General features: G+C 47.9%; 1 protein-coding gene across 4 annotated transcripts in view; it reads right to left on the bottom strand.

The window, feature by feature from the left end:
- FNIP1 (folliculin interacting protein 1) overlaps window positions 1-18557 on the bottom strand; it is a 67025-nt gene that overhangs the window by 30400 nt on the left and 18068 nt on the right. For 2 of the 4 annotated variants that reach the window (XM_080555461.1, XM_080555462.1), the window contains exon 2: window positions 6789-6915. In XM_080555461.1, the coding sequence (XP_080411587.1) occupies window positions 6789-6915 (127 nt within the window). Of the gene's footprint in view, window positions 1-6788; window positions 6916-12225; window positions 13847-14229; window positions 14410-18557 lie in introns of those variants that run through there. The other 2 variants (XM_080555464.1, XM_080555463.1) reach the window with 2 other exon arrangements.

Here is an 18557-nt window from a genome sequence, read left to right as displayed (position 1 = left end):
ATTTCAGCTTGCATTTTCCATCAGATGTTGAAAGTTCCCTCTAAAAAGCTCCTATTGTGAGTGAGCTTCCTTGAGACTGTGAAGCCAGTAAGTGCATTTCTACAAGTGACAAATGTTCTGTGCACTACAAGAACAGGCTTAGTTTGCAAATTACTGACATTTAACTGATTTCTTTTCCTTTCCACTGCATTTTTCTGCACAGCAGCTTTCCCCAGATCCACTGGGGAGTCTGGTATCTTGAGGTAACAGCTGCCTAATCTAAATAGGAACCAGGAGAATAGTCACTTGGTATCTGCAGTGGTATTTATTGAACCAAGACTCCTGTGAGGAGTCTGTAAAGGTCAGGATCTATCAGATACTTAACTTTATGGAACCTCTCAAACAGTAAACCCCTCCTAAAATGCAAACCACTGGCAAACTTTGGTTGTTGTGCTGTTAAAAACTTACCATGTGCTCAAGAATAACCTGTTGGACAGTGAGATCAAGTACCTGCACTGCCTCTCTCCTCCACTGTCACTGACTCCAAAGGTCAATGCAACTTTAGGTGCAACCAATCTCAGGCTAGTACGCAACAAAGGAGTGGGGTTACTTGCATTCCAGCATAGTATCTGAAACATATTCAAGCCAGGTTTCCAAAAATAAAGCGGCAACCAAATTATTGAAGAACTGTATAAGGAAAAATTTCAAAACTCTGGATTTTCTTTCCAAATATATAGTTGCAGCAAAGCAGCTCTCTAGGCACAGTGCTGCTGGAGTGCTCCGAAATGCACATTTTGCTGGAGAGCAGCACATCTGCTGGAAGGATGCTGCGGGCAGCTGCCGCTCCCGGCTGCCACGCTGCCTTCCCCGCTGCGGCCGCGCTCTTTGTTCCTTCTCTGCCAACTCTCTGCAGATACCGACAGCTCCAAAGACTTCCCGACAGGCACAGTTCTTACATTAGAGGTCATAATTTGCTGAGAGTCTTGGAGACCTACCAGGTAGTACTGAAGGTAGCGTACAGCGAACTGCCTTTATAGTAAGGCAGGGTACGGAATAGGTTTCTTCCACGGTTCTGCTTCTGGAATCTCTTTTCTGCACCTCTATCAGCAAAGACCTTTAACTCCTTGCCACCGTGTCTATAAATTCCCCAGTGAGTGGAAAGAACATGCATGGTGCTGTGCACAGGAGGAGGAGGCAGAGGAATTTCCACCGAGCAAGTTCTGGTTTGGGGATAATAAGACAGTGAAAAGGAGCCTGGTGCACTGAACTAAAACCAGGCTGCATGCATGTGTGTTAGGGGCTGTGAGTGACAGAAGGAAAGAGAAATGTCATCGTATGTTTTACACTCCTCTACCTCTCTGCAACAACCGGTGCTCAAATACCACTGTGGTGGTGGCGACAGAGAAATCCATGTATTCAAATAAAGCCACCATTCTTCGGGAACTCTGTACCCCATTTCTAGAGCACATTACTCAGCAAAGGGAACTTCACAAAGCTGAAAAATTACTCCAAAATTGATAAGTTAACTCCTTTGCTTTATTTTTTTGGTCTAAATGTGTAGTTAAATGTGTGCTTCTGTCTAGGACAAGAGAGTAGCCTGAACAGGCGCTCATTCTTTCCCTTTGAGTCCTGCTGTAAAAATCCAGGTATCTTTCTTAAAGGCAGCTCTCAAGCGCTGCTTTCTCACTATTTCCAGAGCTGCCAAGTTCCTCTATTTGTCACCGGTGAGTGAAAGAAGTAGAAGGACAAGCTGCTGCTCCCCCACTGGTGTTCTGTTTCTGTGCAGAGAACAGGCAGAGCTAAGGTGGCAGGGCTCCGTCTCCGCTGCTTACAGCTGGGGGCTTTGTCTGCTGGCCCTGACTCGCTGGAAACCTGTCCACAGGGAGCGAGATAGAGACCGGAGTCTTGATTTCACACAACTCACCTAAAAGCAAAGGGCTGGCTATCCGATTACTAATCCCTCAAAGCAATTTACTGCTCACCATTTATCCAGCACTGGAGTGTATTAGAACACGTGGCTAATCCCCGCTTGTTTAAAACAGCATGCCATTTTTCTGCTTTGGGATAAATGTGACATTTGGAGTGAAAGAAATTGCCGCAGTAGGAGATCAAATATCATATGACCTTTCAGTTATATTATCCCAAAGATAAAGACAACTAGGTTACATGGCAAAACGAACTTTTTGCTCTCCAAATCCAAACCCACTTTTTTTTATGGTTGTACCTCCAGATCTCAAAGCGTGCACCCCTGGCCCTCTCTCTCGCTCTCTCACTTTCACTTCTTCCAAACAAACAGCTTCTGAAAATCGTCTTCTGTCGCTGCATCCTGGAAACAAGCCACGGCCCTTTTCCGATTCATTGTCTTTCCCCCTTCCCAGCCAAACCACTCCAGCTCTGGATGTGAACTCAGCACAGTGCACAGCTTGCCTCTTGCTTTCTTTTCTCCCTCCTCTTCCCCTTCCTCATGGTCCCTCTGAACTCCTTCTTCCACACTTTCCTCTAGGCTGATCTTTAGACACAGGAGATCTTTCAGCTCCTTACATGTCAACCGGCACCTCTCTTCAATCAGATCCCTGGCAGTAAAGCCACCTTGTTGTGGACAACACAAAAGGAAAACAAGCAGTTACACCGGACAGCTAGAAACCAACCCCGTCCTCAAACTCATTCAGTTTAAGGAAAACACCAAGGCAAGGCTCCCCTCCCAGCTTCGTTATTTACTCCGCACCTCTCCCGTGCAGACCATTCCTGGGGCATCCTTATCCCGTCTGAGTGGCAGCCCTTTGTTTCAGCTGGTCTTTGCACCATTTCTATGACATGACCCGTGCATGCAGCAGCAGCAGCGCAGCGAAGTATGCTAACAGCCTTCGCAAGGGTTCGCGTGAGCAGTGGTTGGCTTCTTGGTTGAGAAGCCAAGCACTCAGGCAAGGGCCAGGAAACGCAGGGTGAGGGCTGAAAGCTCAGCACTGGCTGGGCCACCTGGTGCCTGCACCCCAAAGGAGTTGGCTGTCACGCCTGGCCTGAAATTCGGCCCTCGGAGTACCTGTGTTCACGCCTGCCACGGGCCTGAAAGCTGAGCACGGCCCAAGAGGGACGCACGTGTGCAGGGAGGTCTGGGCCGGCCCTTGCACGGACACGGGGAAGCAAGCAGGGAGGCGAGACGGGCGAGGGGTACGTGTGAGCAGGAGGCAGGCGGGGAGACGTCACAGGAAAAAGAACAGACAAACAGAAGTGAGTCTCCCAGCAGAGACCAGTCACAGGCCGCAGTACTGTCACCTGCGAACCAAGTAATGCAGTCTCCTTAGGAACCAGACACTTGGCAGCACGAGGAACAGACACGGCCGCAGTTCCCTAGCGGAGGATTTGGAACAAACCCACCGGCTTGCAGCAGAGGTGCATCCCCATCCAGCGAGGCAGCCCCGGGGACGTGGATGTCTGGGTGGGGACCACGGCTGTGAGCAAGGGCGGCAGCAGCGCCCACTTCTCCTGTCACATGCTGCCCTCGTACACTCAGCGTGCAAACGCCTGTGCTGAGACATCTGCTCATGATCTAGTGTCACAGGGCTGAAAAAGGCAGTCGATCTCTTACGGGATCCCCTGACAAAGCTAAAACAGGAGGGTTAGCTAATTTTCGGTTGTTTGTGAGGAAAGACGCAGCTGTCCAGGCGCTGCAGCAGGTATCTGCTTGCAGAGCCCGGCTCATCATTGGCCATCCCCTGAAAAGTGGGGGAAGAACCTCTTGTGCTTCGTACCAAAAAAGGTGTGGGGCTCTCAGAGGGGAATCTGCCTCCCTCCACATGCCAAGTGCCCACAGCTGCCGAGCGCGGCTCCGTCTGGGTGGAAATGCCTGGCACAGCCCTGGGCCAACATTCCCGGTGCCGAGTCACCAGGCGGCTTCGCAGCTTTGCTCGTCAAGCTTAACTCTGTCGGGACCCAGGGAAAACATCACGTCTCTGCAGCGTGCGGCAGAGCACGGGCACCTGTTGTATCAGCGTCCCCGAAATGAGAAGAGTGCTTAACGAGCCCACTGGGAAGCAGGGTTATTTACTTGTCATTCTCTCTCCAGTCCTGAAGTCCTGGAAAGAGATGTATTTTACTGCTGCTACAGAGATTCTAAAATCAAAACTCCAGCAAATTTGCAATCTTCTAGAACTATTAAAATATTGTAACAGCAATACCAGGAACCTCTCAGCTGCCTTCTGTCTGTCTCTGCACAATAAGCTCTCGCCAAATTCTTGTTTACCTAATATTTAGCTTTATTGAAGACAAGAGGAGGCTGATTTAATGTCCAATGAAAACACAAAATCCTTATTTGTGTTATAATCACACGTCCCTCACAGAAAATCTAGGCTCAGTAATGCTTTATTAATTAAAGCCTAACTTGGTGTGAGCACAAACTCTGTGGTTTTTACTCCTCAAGAAGTTGAAGGCTAGTTTTATTTCTTTAAACGTCTGCCTCTGGACAAGTTTGCTCTAATGCTCCTTGAGTTTTATAACCAGACCTCCCCTTATGGAATTCAAATGACCGAGCCTTGGTGCACTGCACACACCTCCTGACACACACTGAGTTTTGATATGTAAAATATACAATAGAGAAAAGCGTATCGGATGTTGCTGCAGGCATATAATCGCTTTCAATCAGACACTTGTTACAGATCTCAGAAACAACAGAGGATAGGAACTGAAGAGCCCAGCTGCCAGCACGGAGCAAAATGGCACCCGCTCAGCTCTGTGCTCTAGACAAACTGGTCAGACTTTAACCAGAACAGCCTGGCCACCGCTGGGCACTCTCACAACCTCCCCCTGGGTGTGTTTGTAAATCCAGAGGTATAAATCACGGTAGGAAATGGGGGGCGGGGGGAGAAGATGCAGAAAGCTCTGCCCTTTGTGAGCCGCTAACAGATAGCCTTTCACAAGGGAGAGCGCCCGGCCCACACACGTCTTGCTGCGAAAGGGCAAGAGTGCCTTGGAATGTGCTTAGAGCCAAGATCGGGCTTTGTATAGGCAGGGTGTGTCTTTGCTAATGAAAATCATGATAAAGAACGAGAAAAATAAACAATGCGATTCCTTGAAAATGGCCAGTGTGTACTGCTAGCTGTGCAAGGCTGTACTCAGCTTGCAGCGAGCTGAGCCCAGGACTTGTGCACGTTTTCACCTGTATAACATTTCCACTATTGACAGTTTTGTTTCTTGAGGGAAGTTTTGCCTAACATTACATTATCGGAATGCTGCAGAAGGCACATACCATAGCAAGTAAAGGTTTTCAGTATACTTTCTTTCCAAGTCTCTTAGTAGCACAACAAAGAATGAAAACGTACCAACTTACCAGACACAATTAGGGGCGCTTCAAATACTCTGGGAACAGTCTTCCTCCACCAGCCTCACATACTCATATCAAAGGGAACGTGAACATAATTTATTCCCCCTCCCCGCCTTCCCCTTAATGAAGAAAATAAAAAGGAGATAATACGGATATTAGCTTCATTATCCGCTGTTTGTTCTGTTGCTACTGAGCTGCCACAGACAACTAACTGTGAAATAACCCGCAACAATGAAGTTTGCAAGTTAACTGTGCAAGTACAGATCTATCTTACAGAGGCTTTAGGCTTTCAAGAAATCAATTGAAATATAGCAAGAGGGTTCATACTGCACAATGCCACTTTTATTAATGAAGAAATGGTAATAAGCAAAGCCAGCAATTCATCGCAATAAACCTCTTTAAAGATCTTCTTGAACATTTGTTCAACTTGCCTTACGTCACACATTCTTAAACAGAACTAGGAAATCAGGACCTCAATTCATGGTATAACTGTGCTAGCACAGGCACTGTGGAAGCCTGGAAGCTGGTGTCTTATGACACACAAATCGGCTCCCTGAGGTTAGGATATGTGGAAGGAGAAAGCTCAGAATCACAATGGGAAGCACAAGGCTGGCAGCATCCAGCAATGGGCTGGGGGAGTTTACAAAGCAGGATGAAGAACCTTCTTCTGGCTGTAATCCAATACCCAACACGAAAGCCAGGGCTTGCAGGTAACGCGTTATTTTGTGTTCTCCTGCTTATGGAACCCAGTAGGTCCTAGGGTTAAAAGCAGCTGTGATCATAAGTTCCATTTCACACAGTGCTCTCTGCTTGCAGAACTTAAAATGCTTTGCAAATGTTTGTAGAGATGGTGAAAGGGAAGTTCAAAGCAGTGAAATAAGTTGTCCAACCTCACACAACCACTTACAATAGCACTGTGGCTAGAAATTAATCCTCTGGCCAGAGCCCTTAGAAGGAAGTATCTTCCTCTGACTGCATCCATTACAGTTTCAATTAATAGATTACCATGCAAACCATGCCAAAAAAAAAAAAAAAGTTTTCAAGTAACTTTGTGTGAGAGCTGTCAGCAAAGCATGGGAACAACAGTTGGCAAAAGCTGACCAAACAGGACATGAGAGGACACGGGACCGGGAGGACTTTCTGACTCAGAACACAGATCCCGCAGCGGAAAGCGTCCATGTCATAAAAGCTTGTCAATAAACATCGGGTTATGCCCTGCCTCTGCCTCCTAGCATTGCCTGTTGCAGCCCCGCGGAAGAATCCTCCTCTTGGAAAGAGCAGAAAGTAGAGAGCACAGGAAGAAGAAGATCACTTCAGTATCTAAAGCTGTTAAGAGTGAAATCAGTGAAGCCTGAATAATTTGCAACTTCACAGGCATTTACATATAGCCCTGCATAAAACCGATGTTAATATGGCTAAACCAGAACATTTGTACTTTATCAGTCTAATATTAAAAAACACAGAATACAGCCACGTAAATCGCAATACTCACCGACACCGAAACGTCCTCGATTTTTCTTTTAGCACTCGAGTCAAACAAGACATTCCGTCCTCTTCTCTCGCAGTCCTGATACACAATCAGTCGGATCTGACTTGGGTCAAACTCCGGCAAAGGCCAGCTTTAATTAAAAAACAGAACACCAGAAAGATCAAATTACTACAGCTCTTCAATACACTGTTCTTTCTACATTATTTCTATATCCAACTTTATTAAAACATAATATCCGGCAAGTGCAATGTCATTTCATCAAACGCTTTGATCCTGTAGCCAGAATTGTGCCTTTTTGATTTTTTTTCCCCTACACTTGCAAGTAGCCAAATTACAGTGGCATAAAGGGCACCACTCTGCTACAGCCACTGCACGACGACGCATGCAGCGTTATAGCTCTCGTGCTCTGTCTTGTGGTACTTAACGTTTTCCTCAAGTTCCAGGTTCCTGAAGTCAAAGCCAAAGCCATAGGAGAACTGCAGTAACACACACGCATGGAACTAACTGAAGAGTTATAAACGACACTGAGACCAGGATATATCTGTCACGATGCATGAACAGACAACCACGCATAGCTTGGACCTGACTACGCTCAGGTCCTTGCTATATTCAGAGTCAGAAATAATCTCCACTTAAGCCACCGTGATTCAAGGCCGTGTTACTGCCCGGGTCAGCAGAACACCCGCAGCAGCCCTCTTCTAACACACCTATTCCCAAACTGCTCCGCAGCCAGTAACGTGGAGCGGGGCTCTCCCGAGCCTCTGCCTTCCCTCATGCCGCTGACTTTGGAGGAGCTCTGCAAAGGGAGAACTGGCAGGGCTCAGGCTTAGCTAGCGCGGCATACGCTCACTTTTATAGCTGCACTGTAGCCATCATCTTCAATTTCTAAGGCCCAGAACAAATGGCCTTCTATTCTAAGCAGAACGGAAAAGGACACGCGTTGTGACACCAGAGGGTATGTTTACAAACAAACAACAAAAACAGTAATAGTAAAAAAAAAAAATAATCATCCCCCAAATATTGCCAACCAGCCCAGCAAGTGTTATTACGCTTGGGCCTGGGAATTCATTTTCACTCCTACCTGCTCGGTGCTTGGCAGACAGGAAACAAGATGCCTGCTCTGTCCACGAAACCAGGCGGAATCACCTTTCAGCTACTTACGAGCAATTTCCTAGATCAAGTGAAATTCTATCTTGCTTATCCTTGGCTTTTAGGCAAGCAGCGCTAGCACGAAACACCAAGAAGTGAGAAATGAGAACCTGGAACTTTCCAGCCACTAACGAAGGATACCGGCTCCAAGTTTACAAGAAGGAGCAAAAGACTTTCAGCAAAAAGACTCCCGTTAATGAGAATACAGAGTAAAGTAATCTTGGCATCCTAGACTCCAAGACCACGGTAAATTTACTCTCCTCTGTCCTTCTAATTCACCAAGCAAAGTTTTGTTCTCTGCGCCCATGCCTCACGTCATCACTACGCTAATGATGATTTATAGCCAACAACTTCTACAATAGGTCACAGCAGAGAATCAATCTGACTGCCAAAGCCACAGATGCCCATCAGAAGTTTTTAAGACTGCCCGAGATAAATTCACAGGCCTTACAACTAGAGTAGTCCCGGCTAGGTGAAACTAAGCACCACTACATACAGTTACTCAGCCCCGAGAGAGGAAATCCATTTCCTAATCCTCTCAGCCCCACCATTTAGCAACAGAAGAGAAAAAAACAGAAGCTGCAGAGAAGACAGTGTGCAACAAATGTCCAAAGCAACTTATTACAAGAAAAATGCTTGAGCAACTGGAAACTGAAATAACTCTGTTTAGCTTTGGGGGCAAAGAGCCCTGCACCCTCTGCCTGGGCACCGAAAGCACTGTCTGCAGAGGGACACGGCCGCACGAAGAGCTGACCGCCACGATCCGAGCAAACTGAACCAAAACCCAAGCACGATGGCGTGCTCGGAGCAGAGTTTACGTTTAGCAGGGACCCCTGCTAGCGAGCCCCACCTTGCATTTCAGCAAACGTAAGAAAAACCAACTCCACGCTGCGTGAGGCGTACTTGAGCGGCTGGATGGCAGCAGAGCTGGGGAGGGCTCCTCGGAGAGCCTGAGACGGAGGCGCATGAGGCTGCCGGCTAACCTGGCTTCCCGGGGGAGCCATCTCCTCCTATTCGGCTGAAATTAAGAGGCCTGGAAACTCATCGCCCAAGATAAGCCACCGGGGGTCCTATAAAGAAGCGGTACACGACAGCAATAACAAACCGCTTGCCAAAAAGGTACTGCCACTTGCTCCACCCTTGCAGAACGTTTGAGTTTCCTTCACCCTCGGACAAAGGCCTGTCTTCCATTACCTCGTACTTCTGATATTTGACTTTGAAATTACTGGCAAAGAAGGGCAGTAGCTGTTCCAGATCTTAGGGAAGTCTACTTATAAAAAGCTCCAAGAGCAGATTACACACCAAGAGGAGAGAAAGCTAAATATAAAACCCTTGCTGTATTCGGAAACATATTTGATCAAGGTAACAAGAGCTTGTTTACTTCTCAGCTTCTTCACATGACATTTCAACTTTCTCTAGACAAGTATTTAGCAGATATTTTAAATCACAATTTGTGATAATTCCAAATCGCCGCTATCTCTGTTACATAACACGGCCCTCAAGCACATTGCAGCCTTGCAAAAACATTCCCTGGCAATAGTGGGCCACTTCCCAAAGCAGCAGAAACTTTGAGAGAGCTGGGGGAAAGTTCATTCAGACAGACGGTAAACACGGGCAGCCTGGCACCTCCGACTCGCCCCGACCACCTCGCGGCGAGGCACATTTTGGGAGGAAACGGAACACGGAGCGGCTTTGCTTTGGCTGTCAGCAGCCCGAAAGCACCGTTAAGCTTGCTATCTGGACAGATTATCCCCAGAAACGTACAGATTCCTGCGTGCAATACGCAGGGCACGTTCTCAAAACAAATAGAACAGGGCAAAACTCCAGCGCTGCTCTTCAGCCGGATGGAAACTGACCTACATCTTCTGAATATAATTAGTTGTGTTTATAAATGGAAACTAACTTTGACATTTAGCTGATGTTTTCTCGAGATTCTTGCAGAAATCTAGGAGCTGGAGAATCAAATGTTCCAGTAATGCTAAGGAAAGGTGAGCCTCCACCTCCCGTGCTGTTCTGGATATAACAGCTGTCTTAACGAGGAGCTTTTCCTGCATCACCTGCCTGTTGTTGCGTGGTCTTTCCTTGGAACTGACTACATCCAAAAAAATAAATTTCACCCTTTTCACCAGTGCCTTTGCCACTAAGTTAGCGCTGTGAGGGCAGAAATTGCAATAAATCATTTCTGAGCAGGTCCATATAGATATTCAGAAACACCTATATGAATAGAACGGGGTACGAATCAATAACATGTAAATGTTGGGTGGGATGTTTCAGAAGCTGATCATGTAGAAACCAGATGTCCCAGCCCCAGGTGCGGTGGAGGTTGGAGGCACCTCTGGGTGCCCCTTGCCCAGCCCCGTTTGCCCAGCCCGCGTCCACGCGGCTGCTGGAGACCCCGAGGAGGAGACCCCGGCACCTCTCTGGGTACTGCACCGGGGCTCCGGCACCCGCAGAGCACAGAAGCGCTGCCTGGTGTTTGGGGAACCCCCTGTGCTCCGGTCTGTGCCCTCTTGTCCTGGCTCTGGGCACCCTGAGACGGGCCTGGCTTTGTCTTCTGCATCCCCTCCCCTCATGTATTTGTATGGATCCATAGAACCTCTTAATGTCTGAAAAAAAAAATGCAAAGGAGACTAAATTCAGAGAATTACCCAAGGCTGGTTGGATTCTGGGTTGGATACTTGGCTCTGCCGAGAGATGTCACACCAACAGAGTGAGTTTGGCTGGAAACTGCTGTAATCAAGTCATGTATGTAGCTAAAACGGATCACAAAAAAACTGGAAGGCCAGGGCCCCTTCCCTCCCATGTCACGGCTGCACAGACACTAACGCAAGCACAAAGCACGGAGGGAGAGGAATAACTGGGGACAGGAGAGCAAACTTCCACGGGACTAGCAAGGAAATTATTAGAAACTAACAATAATGAAACCAAGGCCTGAAAAACGCTATTTTAATGCCCGCTCACGCTTATGCCCTACTATTGGTCAGCTCTTATCTCTCTTTCGCCCCGCTTTGTTCTCCTGTCTTTTTGCACCTAACCTCCAGGAGTGTCTGCAGATTACATGAGCAGATCCTTCACACGTTCCGCAACATCTCCACGAGTCGCACGGCAATCCAACTGCCAGTTCTCCCCAAGGATGGATTTTCTGATGCATCCAGTTCCTGGAATTTATTACTGCCATAGACATTTGTCAGCAAGAGGTAACTGAATGGCTTTAAACTGATACTACTACACTCCGGGCAAGTTTTAATAGATGAAAAAGCAGACACAGAAATCCCTCGTTACCACGCCACCAATTAAAATACGAGGTTTTTGCCTGTAATGGAAAACAAGTACATTCCTTCCTCCTTGCTTCCACTACAACATGAACAGCGCTTTCTCATTAAAATAAGGGTGTAGTTTAATACTATTTCTCCTTCTGCTCAAGACTTAACTTTTGAAGCTATTTCATATTAACACAACTTAGGTAGTATCTGACTACGTCTTTAACAATTAACACAGATATTTTAGAATGCTGAAAGAACAACTGAAGCAAACTGATCAAAATATTAATCAGACAGGAATTGTAGAAGAGTTTTCTAAAAAGTAAAATTGCTCAAAACAAGACCCTGACTAATCATTGAAAAAGTAAGTTGCAACTATCTAACTATTGTTTTCCTATATCATGTTACCCATAGTTATAAAAATTGCCTGGTGATGAATCACTTCAAACTATTTTTAAACGCATCTACGCAAATGATATTTATAGTTTATGCTAGCTTATCTGTTCTGCATGTTTTTCATGTTAGCACCTTTTTAAAAGGCTGACAGGGACGGCCATGGCAGAGCGGACAGCAGGTCTACCTTGTCCGCGCCCCCCTCGTGGGCTGGCCCCAGCAAACCAGCAATAGTAAAACACTATGTGGAAGGAAATGCTTTCCTTCACTCCTCTCCGATGAGCAGCTGAAGAGAGGTCCAGGGATCTGAGAGCTTATCTGGAACACCTGCACATGATGGTCTTCACCTCTGCTGTTACGGTGGTGCTTAGACCCAGGCAACTTCCACATAAGCACCCTTGTGTTGAAGAGCTTCCACTGGAAACAGGAGCCTGCTCCAAGACGTGCACTGGGACACTTCAGATGCAGATTATCCACGAGTTCCGCAGATGCTTACACACACAGAAGCACGCTCACTCGCACATATACGGCCTGGTAGCGTATAGGATCCTGCGGCTGCTTTGTTAAAGGGAAGGTGAGTGGAAGCATGAGGCAAACGGCCCTTGTCTAGCCCAACCACCGCACCATACAACTCTCACCTCTGAGATGCCTTCTGCAAGGGATTCCCTTCTTCTGCCCAAATTCCTCCGCACATTGCTAGTATCTGCTACTGGAATTTTTTCTTTGAGAAGACGCAATGAAAGTTGAGTCTATAGGACACGCAGGGAGGGTATTCTATACAATTTAATACCTTCTTATGCATTTCAATAATTCCCTTATTATTTGACCATGATTAAACAAAGACAACAGTGTAGATCTTTCTGAAAGAGTGCAACTAAATTGAAACCAAAGAGAACAGCAATGTATGGCAAGTTAACGATGCTTCCAGCTTTGGAAGACCATTCATCAACAGAGTGTTTTTTTTAAAGAGGCATGGGCAAGTTATTTATTTTTTAATAGGAGCACCTGAGATGCAGAAGAACATTATCAGGATTCACGTGATAAGGACGATCCAGACTGCATCACTAATTTGCAAAGCTGGCATTTTCAGTGAGAGATTCCATGTAATTGCTAGTGACATAACATGGCCATAAGGCTGGGAGGAGGAAGGAGATCCCTACGCTAGAGAAACCGCGGGCGTATACTTAGAAAAAAATTTTGCAAGATAATTGTCTTTATAAGAGCTGAGGTCACTCCAGGGTGTTGTGGTGAATGCCTGCTGATTCTGCAGGGAAAGCTGGTGTTTGTGACTTGACCAAGGCCACTGCGGGAGCCTGTGACAACTGATTGTGAAGGAGCTTACCGAGCACTTCGGGTGACGCTGCCCTCTATCACTCTGACCTCAGCCGGGGTTTCGCAAAAGTCAAAGGATCTGTCTCTGGGTAGCCTGGGAGAGCAGACAGACAGAGGATCGCCTCAGGGACAACCGCTCACCACTAGTGCCTGCTTTCATTGAGGATGTTTTTACGGTTTAGCACAAGGAAATAATGTTTCTATGAAAAATTAAAAAAAAAAAAAAGAAAAAAGAACCCAAGCCACCTCCTTGCCATTTCTTGAAGGAAGGGTGAGGCGTCCACAGGCATCGTCGCGCTGCAGAGGTCAGCTCTATGCTAACATCTATAAATCTGTCTCATTCAGTTACCAGCTTAGCAATCCTCACCTTGAATAGCTGCACTACTTGAGATCCAGGAAACTTCTGCTGCTTGTGCTGAGCACCCTTTGTACACTAGGCACAGTCAGTCAGCCAGATATTTCACACTCGGTGTAAGAAACTTGGACCTAAACGGCAACTGGCTTCCACGGTCCCTGGCTCTGTCCAGTCCTGTAGCTGTATATGAAGCCGACTTCAGTTTGTTTTCATTTTTTCTCCCCTTCTACTAAGTCACTCGGCTCTCATTAAGATACTTAATTTATACTCTAAAGTCTAATACACGAGCCAGATGTCTTTCCACAAGCAAAAAGGCACAATATATACAGGTTAGGTGCAGTCTAGTCAACACATTAATCATAACCTGCAGCGTGATATCGAAAATAAGTAGGCTGGAAGTTTTGTTAAAGGCGTGTAACACGTTCAGGAACTCTGCAACTTACACGGCTTCAGAACTGACAGTCAATCTTAGTAACTCGATAAAAGATTTCGGGGACTATTTCATGCGTGTCGTTCAAAAAGCACCTGTCCGGTTTCCAGATGATTTAGGCACATACACGTGTGCAAACATACGCATGTACGCAAATACAGGCTCTTGTTTCAGTATAAATTTCAGTAAAATTATTCATTATTCATATTCAATAGTATTATTATACTATTCAGTATAAATTTCAGTAAAATTATTTTAGTAGAAGACAAACGAGAAACACTTCCTTTCGGTTAAATGCACTAGCGTTACACACCGGGTTTTACGTTATTCATCGCACTCCCTTCTGCAGAACTGCAAGGCAAGAACCCACGGAGGGCAATAACCCCCCCTCGGGGCACTGGGCACGCAGCTGTGGGCAGCAGCACTAATCCCCCAGGCTCCCGCAGCCTCACACCTCGGGAAAAGCCTCGCTCTTTCCTCCCCACCAAGCCACGAACCCTCCAAAGAGCCGCGCGGCGACCCTACCTGGGCAGCATCGCTGTACCCCCTGGGTCCCCGCCGCTCGGGGCAGTGCCGTGCCGCGTCCTGCCGAGCCGTGCCGAGCCGTGCCGAGCCGATCCGAGCCGTGCCGAGCCCGGCCAGCAGCGGCCGCCAGCCCCGGCCGGGCTCCCGGCGCCACGGGGCCGGCGGCCCTCAGGCAGCCTCCCGGCAGCCGCCCCGCCCCGCCCCGCCCCGCCCCGCCCGGCCCGGCCCGGCCCCTCAGGGGCCCCGCGGCTGCTGCGGGCCAAGGCGGGGGGGGGGGCTCGGTGAGCTGAGGGAGCGGGGCGATAGCGCCCAGAGGGGGCTCCCGGCCCTCCAGGGCTGCACGCGAGGCCTCCCCTGGGCCCGCTGCCAGCCCGGGGCCTTTCTCCTCACGGTGTGGGCAGCGGGGAAGGAGCAGGGCGTGTGAAAAGCCATGTGCGTCAAAGCGGGCAGCGCCCATCTCGGGCGTACGTGGGGCTAACCGCCCGCCTTACGCCTTCTGTGTCCTCTTCAGACAACGGTCGACAAATGGATACAGGCAGGCGACCAGCACCACAGCTCCCGCTTCCCTTCCTTCTCAGCATCTGACACCCCACCGGCTTCGCCAGCGCTGCAGACACAGGGGCAGTGAGAGACCCACGGCTCTCCTGTTCCCAACGCTAAGTGTGGGGCTACGGACGGCACGCAGCGGCTGAGCCGATGCCCTGGGCCATACACTCCGGCCCCAAAACCCAGCAATGCCAGCACCCCAGGTGCTGTCCCCCCGGCCACCGAGCTCCTCTCCTGCTGCACATCCCCTGGGCTCAGGCTGTGAGAGGTCCCTAACCTACCGGCACCACGGGAGTCTTGCCCTTGCCTTTTCCGTGGCGGTAATATTTTTGTCTTTGGTGCTGTGCGAGGGTTTTGACACAAAAGCAGTGAAACTACAACACGGGGACTTGGTTCCAAAGCCAGAACTATGATCTGCTGCGAGCACAGGTGTTTCAGGGGAAATTCCTCATTTAGAAACAAAGTGTGGAGACCTTGATCCCACAAGGACGGACACCACAGACTTGGCTTTTCGTGTGTGAGTAGTGCCAGGGAATTCACTGGGATTACTCACATGAGTAGGGCTAAGCATGTGCGTGACTGCAGGACCCATGCCTTAAAGCCAAGCCTTGCCTTTAAAGCTTAAAATGCCAAGCCTTGGGACCTGGAAGCAATAGCGTTTGACCTCTGTCTGCTACCTCCTTGGTGCAGCGAAAGGAATGCGCTGTACACAGAAGCCTCCTTTACCTGTGTGGCAAGCACACTGCGCTCTAAAGGTTACTGATGTCAAAAGTGACCTTTTTCTTAGAGATGCAATAGTGAGAAGTTCAGTGTGATGTATTATGTAAACATTTATTTACAGGAGTAACATCTAAAGTTTCCATTTTACCTCAGGGTAACCCGATGCGCACTGAAGACAAGTGCTTTGAAAGCAGACCCAGCCTCCATCCAACAACTGACCAAGAAAAATTGTTGGAAGGAATTCCTGCTCCAACCCAGCCGCAAGGCCGACGGGCAGCGAGCAGGGCTTCAGCCTCAGCCACATCAGCGAACATTTATCGCTGGGGGAAGGACTGGTGCCGCTCAGAGCTGCTCCACCCCAGCACCCAAAAAATAGGCAGCCCTTTTTAAGACCAGATGTGCACCACGCGCTCCTCCAGGTGAGCGCCCAGGCAGAGCAAACCTCCTGGTCGCCGAGCTGGACCAGGGGAGAGACCTGCTCAGAAACACCTGATGCTAAGTCTCTGAGGACAGGGAGATTTTCTGGGCACACCTGGAGGTACGTAAAGTATTTCAAAGCCGGGTCCAAGCCTGCACTCAGATCCTAGACTAGGATCTGAGGTGGTGGCTCCTTATTAAACATAAGCCAAAATCCTCAAAACTGCACGGAAGAAAAAAAAAAGTTACTTTCTTCATTTTATCCACAGGCATTTCTGAAAACTTAATTTAAAACTACAGCAAAGGCTCATATGCAACTTTTGGGTATAAATCAACTGTTTTTAAAGTCAGCAGGCAACAGTTTGCTCCAACCACAGGCTAAAAAAGTAATGAAATGATTCATTTTTGTTCTCTGCTGCCTTAACAAGTTTTCTTAGTCTTGCTCCTGAAAGAAGGCTTCCTTCACACATGTTGTAAAAGCACACAACAAAGAACCAGTAACTAAGCCAAGAAATGTTTATTGCTTAGTAATGCATGAAGATAGGAGCTGGAAGCCACACCAGACAAAAAGAGAGAAAACCAATTAGGAGTTTATTTGAAATCTGACTAGAAATACTTGGATACCATTTCTCTACAAATATTTGCCTTAGTAGAATTACCACTGAGCTAGACTTTAAAAAAATGTGCTTTCTGTGCATTTTTGTATCCCTGCAAAAAAAATAAAATTCCACTGAATTCCTCAGCGCTGGAGAGGAAGAAGAGTGGCCAGCATTAAAGCACAACCCCTCTGTATACGTACCTGCACATACCACAGATAGGCACACACAAACACAAGCCCAGGCAAAGGTCAGTAAGAGCCAATACGACAACAAAGAGCACTGCAAGTAGTCCATAGGTTTTTCAAAATCTAGGCATGATTCTCTTTAAAGCAAATCAGATTTTAAAGAAACGAAGTGCTTTTGATATGCGATTTAAAAACAAGCAAACAAGCACACACACAACACCGGAGCAAAGCTTATAAACTCTCTACCCGCAGGATTCTCACTAGCATCAGGTCTCATGACTGGGATAAACTGTCTTCACGGGAGGCATAAAGGAGCATCAGCATAAATACAGATCTGTCTCGGAGCATTCCTGGAGGGTGCGATACGGAACAGTTCTTTCTTTTAAGAATGTGGATACTGAGACCTCAGCAGCTCGACCGTCCCTTTACTGTTGTAATTTTTCAAGTCATGATAAAAGATGCTTAAAATAAAAATAACTAGCAGAGTAAAAACCTGATGCACGGTTAAGCTACTGGAACATTGGTGTTTGTTTTGTATCACATTTCCAATTGGCATCTCCTATAAATAAGACACCAAACAAACCTCCATAATACCAACTGGTACTGCAAGACAACAGGGCATTTTCCCCCCGCCGAACAGATCTGGTATTGTGCACCCTCGGGTGCGCAGAGCAGAATAATCTTGCACTGCAGCTATTAAAAATAAATAGTTCAGCATTGTGTGTGTCTAATGAAAAGCCGGGGAGAAAATAGACGCAATACACATTTCTCCTGATGCACACAAGTAGCTGTTGGAAATAAATAATTTTCTGAAATCTCCCAGCGTTGCCCGGGCTAGCAGAGGAGGGCTCTGGGGGAAGTCCCCCCTTCCTCCCCTAGCTGTGCTGTGGGATTCTGGAGATGTCAAAATACGTTTTTCAGTCTTTAAATCCAGACATAAAACTAACTTTTTTTTTCTATCCCCTCTTCAAAACACAGATGACAGCACGACACCGGGTGACGCGCAGCACCTAGCTTTGCCTGACACGTGGGAGTTTCCAGCAGACAACGAGGCGCGCGTCACGCAAGAAAACCTGCCTCTGTGCCGCACGAGACACCTGATGCAACAAGAGCACCTTGGTTAACAATCCTAATATTCCCATTTTTAATACACAAACATTGAATTCTCTGTATTTATCTTCAACCCGAAGTCTTTAAGGCTTGTATTTTCTTCCTAGCAACTGTAAGGACTATGGCAGTTTTTGTTTCTTTTTACACACATGAAAACTTGAGGTTCTCACTGCGTTATTTCAGAATGAGACACAACACAAAGCTCTAAGGTGCGCACACAAATTACTGACGTGCTCCAGCTATGCCTGACACACCACGCGGTTCCTGCTCCAACGCTGAGTTTAATTTAACACGTTTAAACGGCCGTTTTCAAAATCAGACAGATGTCTCAAGAAATAAGGGACTTCTGCATTCTAGCTTTTTAGCCTTCAAACGGCCGCTTTTTATTTTATTTTCTCGATGCTTTTCAAGCCAGGGGCTGGGCAGCTGTGCCCAGGTGGGCGAGCGGGGCCAGGTGCTGCTGTGCCCACGGTCCCCAGGGCAGCTCCCGGCTCCCACTGGCCCCAGGACAGCCCCGAGCCCCCCGGCCTCGCAGGCCGGGATGACCCCTGGTGGATAGCTTCAGCTGGGAATACGGCACCCCGCAAACACCCAAGCAGCCACCGCTGCCTCGGTGCCAGGGCACAACGGCAATAACTCCACTGTGGACCAGGGTGTGGGTGGCACGGCCCAGCCAGCCCCATACAGAAGCCCAGAAGCCCACTACGGGGTCGGGGTGGCGGTGGCCCTCTGCTCGTGGTGCTTAGGGCAC

The sequence above is a fragment of the Anser brachyrhynchus genome (genome assembly GCF_964034855.1).
Source record: "Anser brachyrhynchus genome assembly, chromosome: 14".
Classification (NCBI taxonomy): Eukaryota; Metazoa; Chordata; class Aves; order Anseriformes; family Anatidae; genus Anser; species Anser brachyrhynchus.
This window is presented reverse-complemented; position numbering and strand designations above follow the sequence as displayed.